Source organism: Pseudophryne corroboree, chromosome 7 (genome assembly GCF_028390025.1).
Source record: "Pseudophryne corroboree isolate aPseCor3 chromosome 7, aPseCor3.hap2, whole genome shotgun sequence".
Taxonomy (NCBI): Eukaryota; Metazoa; Chordata; class Amphibia; order Anura; family Myobatrachidae; genus Pseudophryne; species Pseudophryne corroboree.
Window position 1 is genome coordinate 433059087 of NC_086450.1, and position 16814 is coordinate 433075900.

At 47.5% G+C, this 16814-nt stretch overlaps 1 protein-coding gene across 2 annotated transcripts in view; it reads right to left on the bottom strand.

The window, feature by feature from the left end:
* Window positions 1-10920: 10920 nt before the first annotated feature.
* Window positions 10921-16814, bottom strand: part of LOC134945529 (somatostatin receptor type 5-like) — a 534823-nt gene continuing 528929 nt past the window's right edge. For both annotated transcript variants that reach the window (XM_063934874.1, XM_063934873.1), the window contains one exon: window positions 10921-14312. In XM_063934874.1, the coding sequence (XP_063790944.1) occupies window positions 13282-14286 (1005 nt within the window). In that variant the 5' untranslated portion in view covers window positions 14287-14312 and the 3' untranslated portion in view covers window positions 10921-13281. The remainder of the gene's footprint in view (window positions 14313-16814) is intronic.

Sequence of the window (16814 nt, forward strand, 5' to 3'; positions counted from 1 at the left end):
GATGGGCCAGGTGTTTGTGTCGGCCACTAGGGTTGCTTAGCTTACTCACACAGCTACCTCATTGCGCCTCTTTTTTTCTTCTTTGCGTCATGTGCTGTTTGGGGAGTGTTTTTTGGAAGGGCCATCCTGCGTGCCACTGCAGTGCCACTCCTAGATGGGCCAGGTGTTTGTGTCGGCCACTAGGGTCGCTTATCTTACTCACACAGCTACCTCATTGCGCCTCTTTTTTTCTTCTTTGCGTCATGTGCTGTTTGGGGAGTGTTTTTTGGAAGGGCCATCCTGCGTGACACTGCAGTGCCACTCCTAGATGGGCCAGGTGTTTGTGTCGGCCACTAGGGTCGCTTATCTTACTCACGCAGCTACCTCATTGCGCCTCTTTTTTTCTTCTTTGCGTCATGTGCTGTTTGGGGAGTGTTTTTTGGAAGGGCCATCCTGCGTGACACTGCAGTGCCACTCCTAGATGGGCCAGGTGTTTGTGTCGGCCACTAGGGTCGCTTATCTTACTCACACAGCTACCTCATTGCGCCTCTTTTTGTCTTCTTTGCGTCATGTGCTGTTTGGGGAGTGTTTTTTGGAAGGGCCATCCTGCGTGACACTGCAGTGCCACTCCTAGATGGGCCAGGTGTTTGTGTCGGCCACTAGGGTTGCTTAGCTTACTCACACAGCTACCTCATTGCGCCTCTTTTTTTCTTCTTTGCGTCATGTGCTGTTTGGGGAGTGTTTTTTGGAAGGGCCATCCTGCGTGCCACTGCAGTGCCACTCCTAGATGGGCCAGGTGTTTGTGTCGGCCACTAGGGTCGCTTATCTTACTCACACAGCTACCTCATTGCGCCTCTTTTTTTCTTCTTTGCGTCATGTGCTGTTTGGGGAGTGTTTTTTGGAAGGGCCATCCTGCGTGACACTGCAGTGCCACTCCTAGATGGGCCAGGTGTTTGTGTCGGCCACTAGGGTCGCTTATCTTACTCACACAGCTACCTCTTTGCGCCTCTTTTTTTCTTCTTTGCGTCATGTGCTGTTTGGGGAGTGTTTTTTGGAAGGGCCATCCTGCGTGACACTGCAGTGCCACTCCTAGATGGGCCAGGTGTTTGTGTCGGCCACTAGGGTCGCTTATCTTACTCACACAGCTACCTCATTGCGCCTCTTTTTTTCTTCTTTGCGTCATGTGCTGTTTGGGGTGTGTTTTTTGGAAGGGCCATCCTGCGTGACACTGCAGTGCCACTCCTAGACGGGCCAGGTGTTTGTGTCGGCCACTAGGGTCGCTTATCTTACTCACACAGCTACCTCATTGCGCCTCTTTTTTTCTTCTTTGCGTCATGTGCTGTTTGGGGAGTGTTTTTTGGAAGGGCCATCCTGCGTGCCACTGCAGTGCCACTCCTAGATGGGCCAGGTGTTTGTGTCGGCCACTAGGGTCGCTTATCTTACTCACACAGCTACCTCATTGCGCCTCTTTTTTTCTTCTTTGCGTCATGTGCTGTTTGGGGAGTGTTTTTTGGAAGGGCCATCCTGCGTGCCACTGCAGTGCCACTCCTAGATGGGCCAGGTGTTTGTGTCGGCCACTAGGGTCGCTTATCTTACTCACACAGCTACCTCATTGCGCCTCTTTTTTTCTTCTTTGCGTCATGTGCTGTTTGGGGAGTGTTTTTTGGAAGGGCCATCCTGCGTGACACTGCAGTGCCACTCCTAGATGGGCCAGGTGTTTGTGTCGGCCACTAGGGTCGCTTATCTTACTCACACAGCTACCTCATTGCGCCTCTTTTTTTCTTCTTTGCGTCATGTGCTGTTTGGGGAGTGTTTTTTGGAAGGGCCATCCTGCGTGACACTGCAGTGCCACTCCTAGATGGGCCAGGTGTTTGTGTCGGCCACTAGGGTCGCTTATCTTACTCACACAGCTACCTCATTGCGCCTCTTTTTTTCTTCTTTGCGTCATGTGCTGTTTGGGGAAATTTTTTTGGAAGGGCCATCCTGCGTGACACTGCAGTGCCACTCCTAGATGGGCCAGGTGTTTGTGTCGGCCACTAGGGTCGCTTATCTTACTCACACAGCTACCTCATTGCGCCTCTTTTTTTCTTCTTTGCGTCATGTGCTGTTTGGGGAGTGTTTTTTGGAAGGGCCATCCTGCGTGACACTGCAGTGCCACTCCTAGATGGGCCAGGTGTTTGTGTCGGCCACTAGGGTCGCTTATCTTACTCACACAGCTACCTCATTGCGCCTCTTTTTTTGTTCTTTGCGTCATGTGCTGTTTGGGGAGTGTTTTTTGGAAGAGCCATCCTGCGTGACACTGCAGTGCCACTCCTAGATGGGCCAGGTGTTTGTGTCGGCCACTAGGGTCGCTTATCTTACTCACACAGCTACCTCATTGCGCCTCTTTTTTACTTCTTTGCGTCATGTGCTGTTTGGGGAGTGTTTTTTGGAAGGGCCATCCTGCGTGACACTGCAGTGCCACTCCTAGATGGGCCAGGTGTTTGTGTCGGCCACTAGGGTTGCTTAGCTTACTCACACAGCTACCTCATTGCGCCTCTTTTTTTCTTCTTTGCGTCATGTGCTGTTTGGGGAGTGTTTTTTGGAAGGGCCATCCTGCGTGACACTGCAGTGCCACTCCTAGATGGGCCAGGTGTTTGTGTCGGCCACTAGGGTCGCTTAGCTTAGTCATCCAGCGACCTCGGTGCAAATTTTAGGACTAAAAATAATATTGTGAGGTGTTCAGAATAGACTGAAAATGAGTGGAAATTATGGTTTTTGAGGTTAATAATACTTTGGGATCAAAATGACCCCCAAATTCTATGATTTAAGCTGTTTTTTAGTGTTTTTTGAAAAAAACACCCGAATCCAAAACACACCCGAATCCGACAAAAAAAATTCGGTGAGGTTTTGCCAAAACGCGGTCGAACCCAAAACACGGCCGCGGAACCGAACCCAAAACCAAAACACAAAACCCGAAAAATTTCAAGTGCACATCTCTAGAAGCTACCCTGGATTATGTGAATATAATTTTTTTCTCAGGTACCCCGTGGAGTCTACATGGAGAAGTGGATCGAGCCTCGTGTGAACATAGGTAAGTATGTATGTATGTAGGTGTGCATGTATGTAATAAAGTTTTACTGTCACGGTGTGTGTGTCCTGTTTTTTGTTGGGTATTTTTTTTGTATTAGTACTACAGGTACCAGCGAACCCGTTTTTCCCCTGCATGTTGGGGAGGCTTGCTGGGACTTGTAGTACTGCTACAAAAAACAATATTCTATTTTTTTCACAAGGCTATCAGCCCCCCATCCGCCGTCCTTGGATGGGGGGGACAGCCTCGGGCTTCACCCCTGGCCCTTGGGTGGCTGGAGGGGGGGACCCCTTGATTTAAGGGGTCCCCACTCCTCCAGGGTACCCCGGCCAGGGGTGACTAGTTAGTGATTTAATGCCAGGGCCGCAGGGACCAAGATAAAAGTGTCCCCAGGCTGTGGCATTATCTCTCTGACTAGAGGAGCCCGGTGCTGGTTCCAAAAATACGGGGGACGCCTATGCTTATTGTCCCCCGTATTTTTGGCACCAGGACCAGGCGCAGAGCCCGGTGCTGGTTGATCAAATATGGGGGAACCCCTGTCATTTTTCCCCCCATATTTTTTCAACCGGGACCGGCTCAAAGAGCCCGAGGCTGGTTATGCTTAGGAGGAGGGACCCCACGCAATTTTTCCCCCCAGTTTTTACAGTAAACAGACCCTTTCCCATAGATAACCATGCACAGATCTCACTGATCCGTGCATGGTTATCCAAACTCGACTGGAAAAAGCAGGTTTATTTTTTTGCTGCTTTTTTTAACAAATCGGAAAAAAACAGACCCGCACTTGAGCACTCAGGGACTAACACCCAAATACGAATGAATAGTGAATGCCCGTATTGTATGAAATAACATCCGTGTTTGACCGATGGTCTATTCATTCGTAATTCTGAACTTTGCCAATCAAACCATTACGAATAGTCCAAACACTGCCGAGATTTGTGCTTAGTGAATTCCCGTGTTGGGACTTAGAAAACAAAACACAAATCGGACAAACTCGGATTTTTAGTAAATATTGGCCATGGTGTAATAAATTGGGAGTAGGATGAAAAGTGGTTTCAGTATATTACATCAAATAAAGAGTATTACATTTGGCATAATGGCCTTGGAAGTTCAGCTCTTGTAACAATAACCAGTTCTATTGCTCTATGTGATGAGAGCGAAGTTATGGAAATGTTTTGCTGCTGTTAAAAGATTATTCATCAAATCATCTCAGTTACTTTTGAGGCATGATGTTTTTAAAAGAATATGGCATCATGCGGTGAACAATTGTATACAAGCAATTAATTATTTTCTGAGCAGTCAATAAAAAAAAAAAAAAAAAACGGAGGAAATGAGACCTATATTTTACCATGTGGCAGGACCGCCAAGACAGTGGAAGGTAAATAGACATAACTAGCTAGTGGATGGACGTGGATTAAGGCACCAGACCAGGGGGTCATTCTGACCCATTCGCTCGCTGCGTTTTGACGCAGCAGAGTGAACGGGTCCCTGCTGCGCATGCGCCGACACCGTAGTGCGCCGGCACATGCCAGATGGCCGGAGGCCGTAGCAGGGATGCGATCGCCTCTGCCTGATTGCCAGGCAGAGGCGATCGCTGGGCAGGACGGCGGCGTTTGGCCGCCGTTTCATGGGTTTGGTCCGGCCAACGCAGGCGCGGCCGGACCGAACTGGGGGCGGGCCGCAGCGACTGCGTGACGTCACACGCAGCCGCTGCCGGCCGTGGAGCGATGAGTAGCTCCCGGCCAGCACGCTAAAGCTGCGCTGGCCGGGAGCTACTCTTGAAGTGCAAAGGCATCGCCGCTGTGCGATGCCTTTGCACTTCTGCGAGGGGGGCTAGACTGACATGCGGGCCGGACTAGCCCTGTGCTGGGCGCCCCCGCGCATGTCAGTGTGATGATCATAGCTGTGCTAAATTTAGCACAGCTACGATCATCTCGGAATTACCCCCTGTGTCCCCTCTGGCAACAGGTTACCGTTCCCAATTGTAGTCCACGTGGATCATAAAGTATGAAAAAGTAGAAAAAAATTAAAAAAAATTGTGAAAAACTCATGTCGACCTTTTGTCATGTCAGCTTAGTACATGTCGACCTAGTAACCATGGGGGTAATTCCAAGTTGATCGCAGCAGGAATTTTTTTAGCAGTTGGGCAAAACCATGGGGGTCATTCCGAGTTGTTCGCTCGCAAGCTGCTTTTAGCAGCTTTGCACACGCTAAGCCGCCGCCTACTGGGAGTGAATCTTAGGGGGTCATTCCGAGTTGTTCGCTCGTTATTTTTTTTTTCGCAACGGAGCGATTAGTCGCTAATGCGCATGCGCAATGTTCGCACTGCGACTGCGCCAAGTAAATTTGCTATGCAGTTAGGTATTTTACTCACGGCATTACAAGGTTTTTTCTTCGTTCTGGTGATCGTAATGCGATTGACAGGAAGTGGGTGTTTCTGGGCGGAAACTGGCCGTTTTATGGGTGTGTGCGAAAAAACGCTACCGTTTCTGGGAAAAACACGGGAGTGGCTGGAGAAACGGAGGAGTGTCTGGGCGAACGCTGGGTGTGTTTGTGACGTCAAACCAGGAACGAAACTGACTGAACTGATCGCAGATGCCGAGTAAGTGTGGAGCTACTCAGAAACTGCTAAGAAGTGTCTATTCGCAATTTTGCTAATCTTTCGTTCGCAATTTTGATAAGCTAAGATTCACTCCCAGTAGGCGGCGGCTTAGCGTGTGCAAAGCTGCTAAAAGCAGCTTGCGAGCGAACAACTCGGAATGACCCCCCTTAGCTTCTTAAAATTGCGAACGAAAGATTCGCAATGTTGCGATAAGACATCTCTGTGCAGTTTCTGAGTAACTCGAAACTTACTCGGCATCTGCGATCAGTTCAGTGCTTGTCGTTCCTGGTTTGACGTCACAAACACACCCAACGTTCGGCCAGACACTCCTCCGTTTCTCCAGCCACTCCCGCGTTTTCCCAGAAACGGTAGCGTTTTTTCACACACACCCATAAAACGGCCAGTTTCCGCCCAGAAACACCCACTTCCTGTCAATCACAGTACGATCACCAGAACGAAGAAAAAACCGTGAGTAAAATTCCTAACTGCATAGCAAATTTACTTGGCGCAGTCGCAGTGCGCACATTGCGCATGCGCACTAAGCGGAAAATTGCTGCGATGCGAAGAAATTTACCGAGCGAACAACTCGGAATGACCCCCCATGTGCATTGCAGGGGGGCAGATATAACATTTGCAGAGAGAGTTAGATTTGGGTGGGTTATTTTATTTCTGTGCAGGGTAAATATACTGCCTGCTTTATTTTTACACTGCAAATTAGATTGCAGATTGAACACACCACACCCAAATCTAACTCTCTCTGCACATGTTATATCTGCCTCCCCTGCAGTGCACATGGTTTTGCCCAATTGCTAAAAAAATTCCTGCTGCGATCAACTTGGAATTACCCCCCATGTCAACTTAATTAATGTCGACCTATAGTGGTTGACCTAATGAGTGTCGACCTAAGTATTGTCAACCTAGAGCAGTGTTTTTCAACCGCTGTGCCGCGGCACACTAGTGTGCCGCGAGCGGTTGCCAGGTGTGCCGCCGTCTGCCAGAGATGCCGCTGCCCTCCGCCAGAGATTCCGCTGCCGCCCGCCAGAGAGAGACCTGCGCCGCCGACAGAGAGAGACCTGCTTCCGCCCGCCAGAGAGAGACCTGCTTCCGCCCGCCAGAGAGACCTGCTTCCACCCGCCAGAGAGACCTGCTTCCGCCCGCCAGAGAGACCTGCTGCCGCCCGCCAGAGAGAGACCTGCTGCCGCCCGCCAGAGATGCCAGCACAGCTGCCGCTGCAATCAGTAGCCGGTTCGGCAGTGCTGTGCACTTCCGCTACCCACCCATGACCTATGGCGAGACATAGGTCACGCACGGCCCACCCACTGCTGCTCCGTGCTGCTGCTGCGCCGTGCTGTTGCTGCCACTGCCTGGTCCATCCACTCAATGCTCCTCACTTCTGCCAGATCAGGTTATTTATATATATTTTTTTCCATTATGTATGTGTGGAATTACTGTGGGGTGGGGGCAGATATTGTATGGAATTACTATTGGGGGGCAGTGTGTGGAATTACTGGGGGGGGGGCAGTGAGTGGAATTTCTATTTGGGGGGCAATGTGACATTACTGTGGGGACAATGTTTATGCAATATGGAGCTGTGCATATACGAAGTGGCAATTTTGTACTGCTGGTGGGGAATTTTAGACGTGGTCCTGATGACTCCTTCTGCATTATACAGTTATAAATAAGGAGTAAATAGTGGCCAGGTTAAGTTGCAGGTGAAATTAGTTGGGGAGGCAGTGTGTGGTTGAATTACTCTGGGGGACAGTGTGTGGCATTATTATAAATTAGTTTTAGTACTGTGGGGGCCAATGTGTTTGCACTTCTGTGGGGGCCTGTGTTTTTGTTTAATTGCCATGGGGGCCAATGTGTGTATATGCGGTTTTTATCCCGTGGGGCACTGATGGTGTGCCTTGGCAATTTTAAAGTCTTGTAGGTGTGCCGCGAGTGGAAAAAGGTTGAAAATCACTGACCTAGAGACTGGATACCCTATGACTACAGGAAGTTGCAATAGCAAGGGGACTGCTATGGAGCCCAGAACCGAAGGAGACTAAAACTGCATTATTCCTTCCTTTAATGGAAAAAGAAATGGAAATAAGGTAATATTTCAATTTCTTAAATGATTTGTTCTTTTGTAGGACAGAGACGTTTTGCAATATTCACATGAATATTAGTTCAACCATGACAGTATTCTCCAAGCTGTGTATACAGTACTTGCCTACTCTCCCTGATTGTCTGAGTCCTACTGGAAGAGTAGACAACCCTGAGTCCATCTTCTCTATATTGTGATGTTGCCGGAGGCTTACTGATGCAATCTGCGGCATACCGGTCATCGGGGGTCATTCTGAGTTGATCGCACACTGCCGATTTTCGCAGTGCAGCGTTCAGGTTACTACTGCGCATGCGTATGCACCGCAATGCGCACGCACGTCGTACGGGTAAAAACAGCATTGTTGCTGTGCAATGCTTCTAGCGACGATTCCTTTCGCACAGCCGTTCGCAAGGAGATTGACAGAAAAAGGGAATTTATGGGTGTCAACTGACCGTTTTCTGGGAGTGGTAGGGAAAACGCAGGCGTTTCCAGGCATTTGCAGGGCGGGTCTCTGATGTCAATTCCGGGACTGGACAGGCTGAAGTGATTGCAAGGGCTGAGTAAGTTCAGACCTACTCAAAAACTGCACAAAACTTTTTCGTCCCACTCGGCTGCACATACGATCGCACACTTGCAAAGCAAAAATACACTCCCCCGTGGGCGGCGACTATACGTTTGCACGGCTGCAAAAAGTAGCTAGCGAGCAATCAACTCGGAATGAGGGCCATCATGCACTAGTGGGTGGTGCCTGACTACAACAATCAAATCATTGTGGCCCCTCCCCTGCTGCACAGTGACATATCGTGGTGGGAGGCAGTGAGAGCCCTGCCTCCTGCAGACAACAGTAAAGTTGGTGATGCGGGGGGCGGGGCCAAGCCACAGCTGTAAAAGCCCATTAAAAAAGAAAAAAGTGACACATATATCTGCCTCAATGAAATGGACGTGCCTTCAACCACATGAAAACACACCCCTGTCAGTCAGGCAGATGTGATTGGACCAGCTGATCCTGCAGCAGATCCAGTGCTGGATCTGCTGGGTAGTGGGCATATTCCCTGCAGGACACTGGAGGATCCAGTCCCTGCTAGGCATTCTGCACAGTTCAGCAGCGGTTACCAGTTCAAAAGTGGCGCCTCAGCGTCATTTTTGAAATTCAAGATGGCCACCGTGAACCAATCACGGCTCACCGTGTCATCGCCCCACCCCCTCTGGCTGGCTTTTATAAGTGTGAGGCAGTGGCTGGCAGTGTGCTGGCGGGCAGGGAACAGGAAACAGCTCCTGAAGATAGATGACGATGCCTGGAAGTCCTGGTGGGCGGTGGTCATGCAAAAGAGCTTAAAGGCCACTGCCCACCAGGTGAAGACACCATAAGCCCTTGGGTGGCGGCGGCCATGCAAAAGAGCTTAAAGGACACTGCCCTCCAGGTGAAGATGCAGGAAGAAGACAGCAAAAGCCGTGGGGAGGTGGCAGCCATGCTTGAAGGCCGCCGCCCCCCAGGTGAAGATGCTGTATAATAAACTATTTAAATGCTTGTGTCCTGTTTTTATTTTAATATTTTCTTTTCAGGCGGACTATAGGTGCCAGCGGGCCCTTAGTGTCTGGGCATACTGGCATTTGTGGTCCTCCAAGTCTCAGCATGCTGGCCAGGCTTGCTGGAACCTGTAGGCCACCTGTAAAGAACAATATTCTCATACCATGAACCCTGCACCCATCACCACCAGGGGTGCGGGGCATAGCACTTGGCTTTCAGCCCAATGCTGGTTGTTGCTTGTTTTTAGAGTAATTCCAGCCCTGGGCTGACCAGTTTGGGGGTGCTTAATGTGATGGTAGGGGGACCCCAAACTGAGTGTTCTCCCTGCTATGGAATTATCTTCCTGGCTGGTTGAGCCGGGTGGTCTTCACTTTTCCAGGCGGTCGAGCTCCCGGCGACCAGCATACCGGCGCCGGAATCCCAACCGCCGGCAGACCGACGTTCTTCTCCCTCTTGGGGGTCCACGACCCCCCTGGAGGGAGAATAGATAGCGTGGCACGCCACCGTGCCCGCAGCGAGCCCGCAAGGGGCTCATTTGCGCTCGCCCAGCTGTCGGTATGCCGGTGGTCGGGATTCCGGCGCCGGTATGCTGGTCGCCGGGAGCCCGACCGCTGGCAACACATACTATACCCGTTGAGCCTGGTGCTGGTTCTTTAATGGGGGAACCCCGCACTTTTTTTTTAAAGGCGGGTCAGGTTTAAGTAGCCAGTGCCTCTGCAGCCGTTAATGTCACCACATGTCACTTTAAGATATATTGTACAAGTGTTCAGCCCACAAAAAAACATTTCTGCCTCTAGTGTGGCTCTCTGGTCTATTACCAGAACATTTAAAAATTTTAAATTTACAAATAAGCTTGTGAAAAATGTATCTTACATGAGAGCCTTATTAGCACACTTTCCTGAAATGTCAGGGAATCTCCTTAATTTCAATGAGCTCTCCCTGACTCCAGGTATTGAAGGTCAGCCTCCCAGTCCTGGCAGCTTTTAATGATACCATTTGCGGAGAACCATGCCATCGTGGCCCAACCCCCGCTACTCAGTGACTCAAATCGCCAGCGTTGAGCAGTGAGGGGTGTGGCTATGATAACGCAGTTCTACTTTCCCTGCCTCCTTCCCATCTGGAGCTTCCTCACCAGGACATCTTAGGCAGGAGAGAATTTAATTGCATGCAAGTATGCCTGGAAGTCTATTCCCCAGCAACTGGGTCGTTCAAGCAGCACACTAACTTTTGATGTCCTACAAATGCCATTTTCCAGATGTCCCTTCTCAATGTGAAGATGCTTACTTGAACTGACTCCCCTCTGTGTAAATGGGGTGGTCTTCAGTTTGCCGGCTGTCAGGGTCCCGGCGCACAGTATACCGGCGCCGGAATCCAACACTGGCATACCAACACCGTTTCTCCCTCTTGGGGGTCCACGACCCCCCTGGAGGGCTCATTTGCACTTGCCACGCTGTCAGTATGCCGGCGGTCGGGATAACAGCGCCAGTATGCTGTTCGCCAGTACCCCGACAGCCGGCATACCATACTACGCCCGGCGTGTAAATGCCCTGGTTCTAAACAGTACAAGCCTCAGCAAAACATTTTCATCTGTATGATATTAGGGAATGGCTTAGTAGCATAAAAGCTCATTACAAATTCAGGACAGAGAGCTTAGCTGCAAAAAGATTTATTGAGTGTTGCCGTAAGAACAGAAATAGGGAGAATAATGACATAAAAGCAATTTCATTCAAATTCTCTATGTATGAGATAGAGGAATACACTATAGATACTTCTGTTTGAGGAGAATTCATCTTGTGTTAATAGTACATTCACTTTATATAAGTAAAGTAATGCTACAGATGTGTTCATGTCGAAAAATCCCCACACGGGCAAAAAATGTTTATAGTAAGTAAGCGCATAGCTACGTTAGTGTGATTCACATAGAGTCCGGGGGTTAAATTTACTAAGGGTTTTAAAATTGAAACCAATCAGATTTTGTCTATCATTTTCTAGGATGCAATAAAGACATGATAGACAGAATCTGATTGGTTGCTATTGGCACCATAACCACTTTTATCACACATCTTAGAACCTTTAGTAAATTAAATTTACCCACGGGAGTGAAACTTGGAGCATTTAGGAAGCACAATCTGCTTCCTAATTCCCATACTGAATAGCAGAGTGCGGAGATTGCTAACACTTTCAGTCCTACAGATCTGCTCCCCTGAGGGGTGTGGGCTGGAACAATTTAACAACTGGCGCTGTGTTGTATCTCCAATAAACAGAAAATGGATGGATAAATAAAAATTATTTATTTGACATTAGATAATGTAATTCAGATATAAAAGGACCCAAAAGGTCACTGTATAAAACCATAAATATAATACTGAGATGCAAAAGGTTTTTTGTATAACTGCCCAATTTGTAATTCCAGAGTTGGATCCCGGACAAATAGCATATGCTCCAAATAGGGCACCAATTAAAATCAGCTGATGAAGCTAGGTGACAGTGACTAGGAAAACACGTTAAGACCGGAAAACTGCCACCATCTATCTTCAGTGTTGGACTGGGGCATGAAGGGCCCTCTGGGGAGATGCAGTTATAGGGTCCCATACTTAGGGGTGTGGCCATCCTACAAAGGGGGTGTGGCCAGCCTCCACAGAGGCTTGAAATACACAATAGTTTAGTGCAGTGTAATGTAACATATCTACCATGTATAATACAAATGTACAGTTTGGAACCTGATCCCTAGAGGAAGGAGTGGGCACTCAGGCAGTGGGGCCTACCGGTGGTTTCCCTGGTACCCCTGTGGGCCAGTCCGACCCTGTCTATCTCCACCTATGTTTATGGATCCAGATATGGACTACTAAAGACTCCCATGACTTTGCAACTACTAACTGAGACCACATCAGAGCATTATTTGGAAAACCCAGCTTACTGCACACAGACAGCTCGCTTGCTGAGGACTTAAAGTGTGTTCGGATGTAATTCACCACCACGGGTAATACCAGCTGAATTATATTTATGGTTTTATACAGTGATCTTTAGGGTCCTTTTATATCTGAATTACATTATCTAATGTTAAATAAATAATTTTTATTTATCCATCCATTTTCTGTTTATTGGAGATACAACACAGCGCCAGTTCCTTTATATTTGTATATTCTCTATTTAGTGGGACTGACTATCCCATTACTGGCTGCTTTGACAGCGTATCTGGGTTACCCACCTATATATTTATTCTCCACATAAAACAGGCCCATCATCATGGCAGCAAGATGACGTCTAGCCGCCTAGATGGCCATGCTGTTGGCCGTTAATCAAAAGCATTTACAGTAAAAAAATAAAAAAATCACAAAATTCAAAAATATTTTTATTTTTATGTATTTAGGTAGGCAATGTACAAGCCTACATTGCACTGGCCACACCCACACAGCACTAGTCACACCCACATGGCACTGGCCACACCCACACATGACTGGTCACAGCTCCTCCCCTTCTCAGTATAGGCCCTTGAACATTTTCAGCCCCAGGCTCATGTGGCCCATAATCCGGCCCTAATTGCGGAGCAAGAGCTGGCAATTTTGATCACGGGTGGACAAAACGTGGTCTGGACAGGCCATGAGCATCCTGATTAGTAAATTTACAAATTTATTGATCATGATCATTAAGCTTATGTCTATACTCGCTGGAGAAACAAATTCAAAAAAGTTGACTTTGGTGTCTAGCAAGTCAGTGGTTATAGCTACACACAGTGGTCAGGTCCGCTTCAGCCAAGTTCACGTTATGGATGTAGGACTGCCCGATGAGCACATGCCCATTTAATGCTTCAGAGAAGCTGGTTCCAAAGAAACTGGTTGTACTTATCAGTTCCAAACCTCTATCTGGCTCTGCATGGTAGTACAGACACATGGATGATATCTCTGTTCAACGATAGTCTTTTAAATACACTTATATCATTTCATTATATCAAAAAGTCCAGCATTCCAGCCAAGAAACCATTAATAAGTCCAAGGTATAGCAAGGGCTGAAAGGGAATGCTAACAGATGGTGGATTTTTCCTCTTGTCTCTCAGGTGGGTGCTGGTGGGGGCTGTCACCATTCTGCATTTTTTTGCAGCAAAGAACTTTTTTGAAGGCTTCCTTGAAGCTTTGAGACAGAAACCCAAAGAGGATAGGATAAATACAGCTTTTCAAGTAAGATATGAGGCTGACTCCGTAGTAGACGCCTTCATCAATATGAAAGTTGTAAACGGTCGATGAAATAATTTCAAGGACATGAGTGGGAAGCCAGACAATGACATATACCAGGCACAGGACAGCGATCAGAACCAAGTTCTCCTTCAGGCTATCAAAATCCGTTTCAGTTGTCTTCTCCTGGTTCCTGGCCCGGAGAGCAGTCAGAATGAGGAAAATTAGAATCAATGTCAGAGGCAACAGAAAAGCCATGGTGAACGTATAGGATGTCACGCTGATTTTCCAGAAGGCAACAGGATTTGGCCAAAAGATCTTACAGTTGTTATACTCGTCCATGTCGGCGTGGATAAATATAGGAGTCCCCAGCAGTAAACAGAGGATCCACACAACCAGACTGGTCAATGAAGCTGCCTTAAGTCCACATCTCTTTTTGGAAAAAGCTGGGAAATATAGCTGGATGAAGACGCTGATGGACATGACGGCCAGGAAGTAGATACTGGAAAAAGTAGTCAGAGTTGTCAAGGTCCAGAACAGTCGGCACATGAAAGCTCCTAGCGGCCAATAAGAACTGGCTATTTCAGTGGCAAAAAACAGCAAACATAACATATAAAACAGGTCACCTAGAGCCAGACTGAACATGTAGATGTTGGAGGTTGTCCACATTTTTCTGAACCTCAATACTATGTAGAGGACCAAGGCATTACCAATGAGGCCCACTGCAAAGACCAGGAGGTACGGGATGAAGAACTTGGATACGTTATACTTATAATCAACGTCCACCGTTTCATTAAATTCGTAATAATAGAAGCTGAAGTTTTCCATACTTGTGTTCTCAGGAAAAGTTTCCATTGCTGTTTGGTAATTTGCTAAATTTTCTGAAATACAAATGAAACAAAACATTATTTACCATGGCCAATTCAACATACAGTCTGGTGACCACGCATCACATTATCACAGAACTTTACAACAAAGCAAAAAGGATGAGAGACAGTTACGGGTAGGGCCACACATAGCGGCCAAGCGGGTCCCGTCACTCCCTGACGTCACCCGGCCCCATAGCCCTGCATGCTAATATGGACGATATTGTTCATATTGGCTTGCAGGTATAAACGAGTTGGCACCAACAATGAACGACCGCGGGGCCGCGCATTGTTCATCGTTGGTGCCTACACACTGAAAGATATGAATAATTTCTCATATATTACTGAACGAGATTGTTCATATCGGCCGCGCACATCGACAAGTGTGTAGGGCCCTTAAGATATTTCTAAAATCAGCAGCAGGTGTGTGGTGCTCCAGCTGCTGTGGAACTATACATTCCAGCATGCCCTGCCACAGTTTTGCTGTTGAGGTGTGCTAAAACTGTGGCAGGGCATGCTGGGATGTGTACTACTAAACATTGCTTACCGTTCCACATTAAACAGTGCTTCCCCCTTTCAGAGTAATCACCAATCTCTATAGGCAAAAAAAATTGTGAAGTGAAGATGTGCTCTTTGGGGATTTGCAGAAACCAATCACATTTCTGGTGAAGCAATACAGGACTACTATAGGATGGCGATAAGACCTCTGCTAAATCATTCCTCCCAACAGTCCCTATATTACCACACCATGGGCTGCACAAACTACGCCCCAATCCTCTGATCCATGTTTCCATCTAACCACACCACACTCATCTCCAGCAAAATGACACCACTTTACTGCCAGAGATTGGGACTGTGCAAAGAAAATTGGGACTGTTTGCAGGTATGGCTAAAGTGGAGTATGGTTCAGCATGTTCAGGGCATGGATGGGTGGAGTGGGTAGATACGGCCACAGACAATTTTCCATAGTATACATTTCAAATTTCTAAGCAAACCAAGATAGAGGAAAAATATATAGAAACATACGAATAAGATCAGTCTGCTTTCTAGATAGTGGTGCCTGACAGTCCAACTTGCGACCACTTTTCATTCATGTTGCTGATTCTCCCACAATATCCTGCTCAGATTGGGCCTGGTTAAGTGTTGGACATACAGTATGCACAAAAACTGCAGCTAAATCCAAAGTTAAAGTGACTTGCCCTTTGGCCACCTACACTTATGCCTTGTCTAGTAAGAGCCATGTGTAGATCACATTACAGTATAGGAAACAGAAGGAAATCTTTAACATATTAGGGGGCTTATTTATTAAAGAGTATTTGCAGGATGTCCCCTAAAAGCAGTTGCTTTCGGTTGGTACCCACAAATGTTTAGCATTTAACATGGAGAAACATCTGCCTTCATTTATGATCGCAAAGCTGCCCACTTCTAAGCTATCAGATTTACCAAGGCCTGGAATGCAAAGCTTTGCACCGGCCTTTAGTAGGCTATGGGCTACTATATCGCATAATCTTTCAGAGAGGGACAATCCCTCTCCGTCTGCCTCCAATGACATATGCAGGCCACCATCTGCACATGCGTATTTCAAGCACCAACTCTGAACCCGGAAGAAGAATGATAGTGCATCAAGCAGTGAAAACAGTGGAGACGTTTCCCATAGCAACCATGATACTGTATATCAACCACTCAATGAGGTTGGATCACTTACGGACTTAAGGGAATGAAGCAGAACAATAACATGCTTGATAACCGGCCAGCACAGATACCTGGAAGTAGCAGAGCTAATAGTATAGGGATGGGCATCAACCATTGATGATTCAAAATCATTGATGGTTTATGGCCGATATAGAATACTTTTGTCATCGATGGGGGAGAACCAGATGGTTTCCCTCCATGGATATAAAGGCATGACCAAATTTTTTTTATTTTTTTTTACAAGGTGCAGGGACATGGAGCATAGCTCCACCCCCAACACCCACAAAGCCCCACCCCCATGTTCTGATTGGTCCATAAGCCAGTCAGTGAAAGGACAGGGATGAACATGGTTGTGGAAACCATTGATGGTCATCCACTGCATACTTGGCCGCCATCGATGGTTACATGCCATATGATGGCCACTGATGGCCATTACTATAATAACAACAATGGATAGCTGTATACTACAGCTTGTTCCAACTTAAATCAAAGCCATTGTTGTTAAATGCTCCTCAGTACTGGCCAAACGCACAGCAGAAGTGGCCAACTTGTGACTATTGCCTGCAGTTTAGACCATATATTTAAAAAGTATTTTTCACCCAGATTTAGGTGGTCATTCCGAGTTGTTCGCTCGCTGCTATTTTTAGCAGAATTGCTAACAGGCTAAAAGCCGGCAGTTCTGCGCATGCGTATGCACAGCAGGGCGCACGCGCTAAGCAATTTTACACAAAACTGCTATTTTACTCACGGGCGAACAAAGTTTTTCAATCGCTCTGCTGATCATAGTGTGATTGACAGGAAGTGGGTCTTTCTGGGCGGAAACTG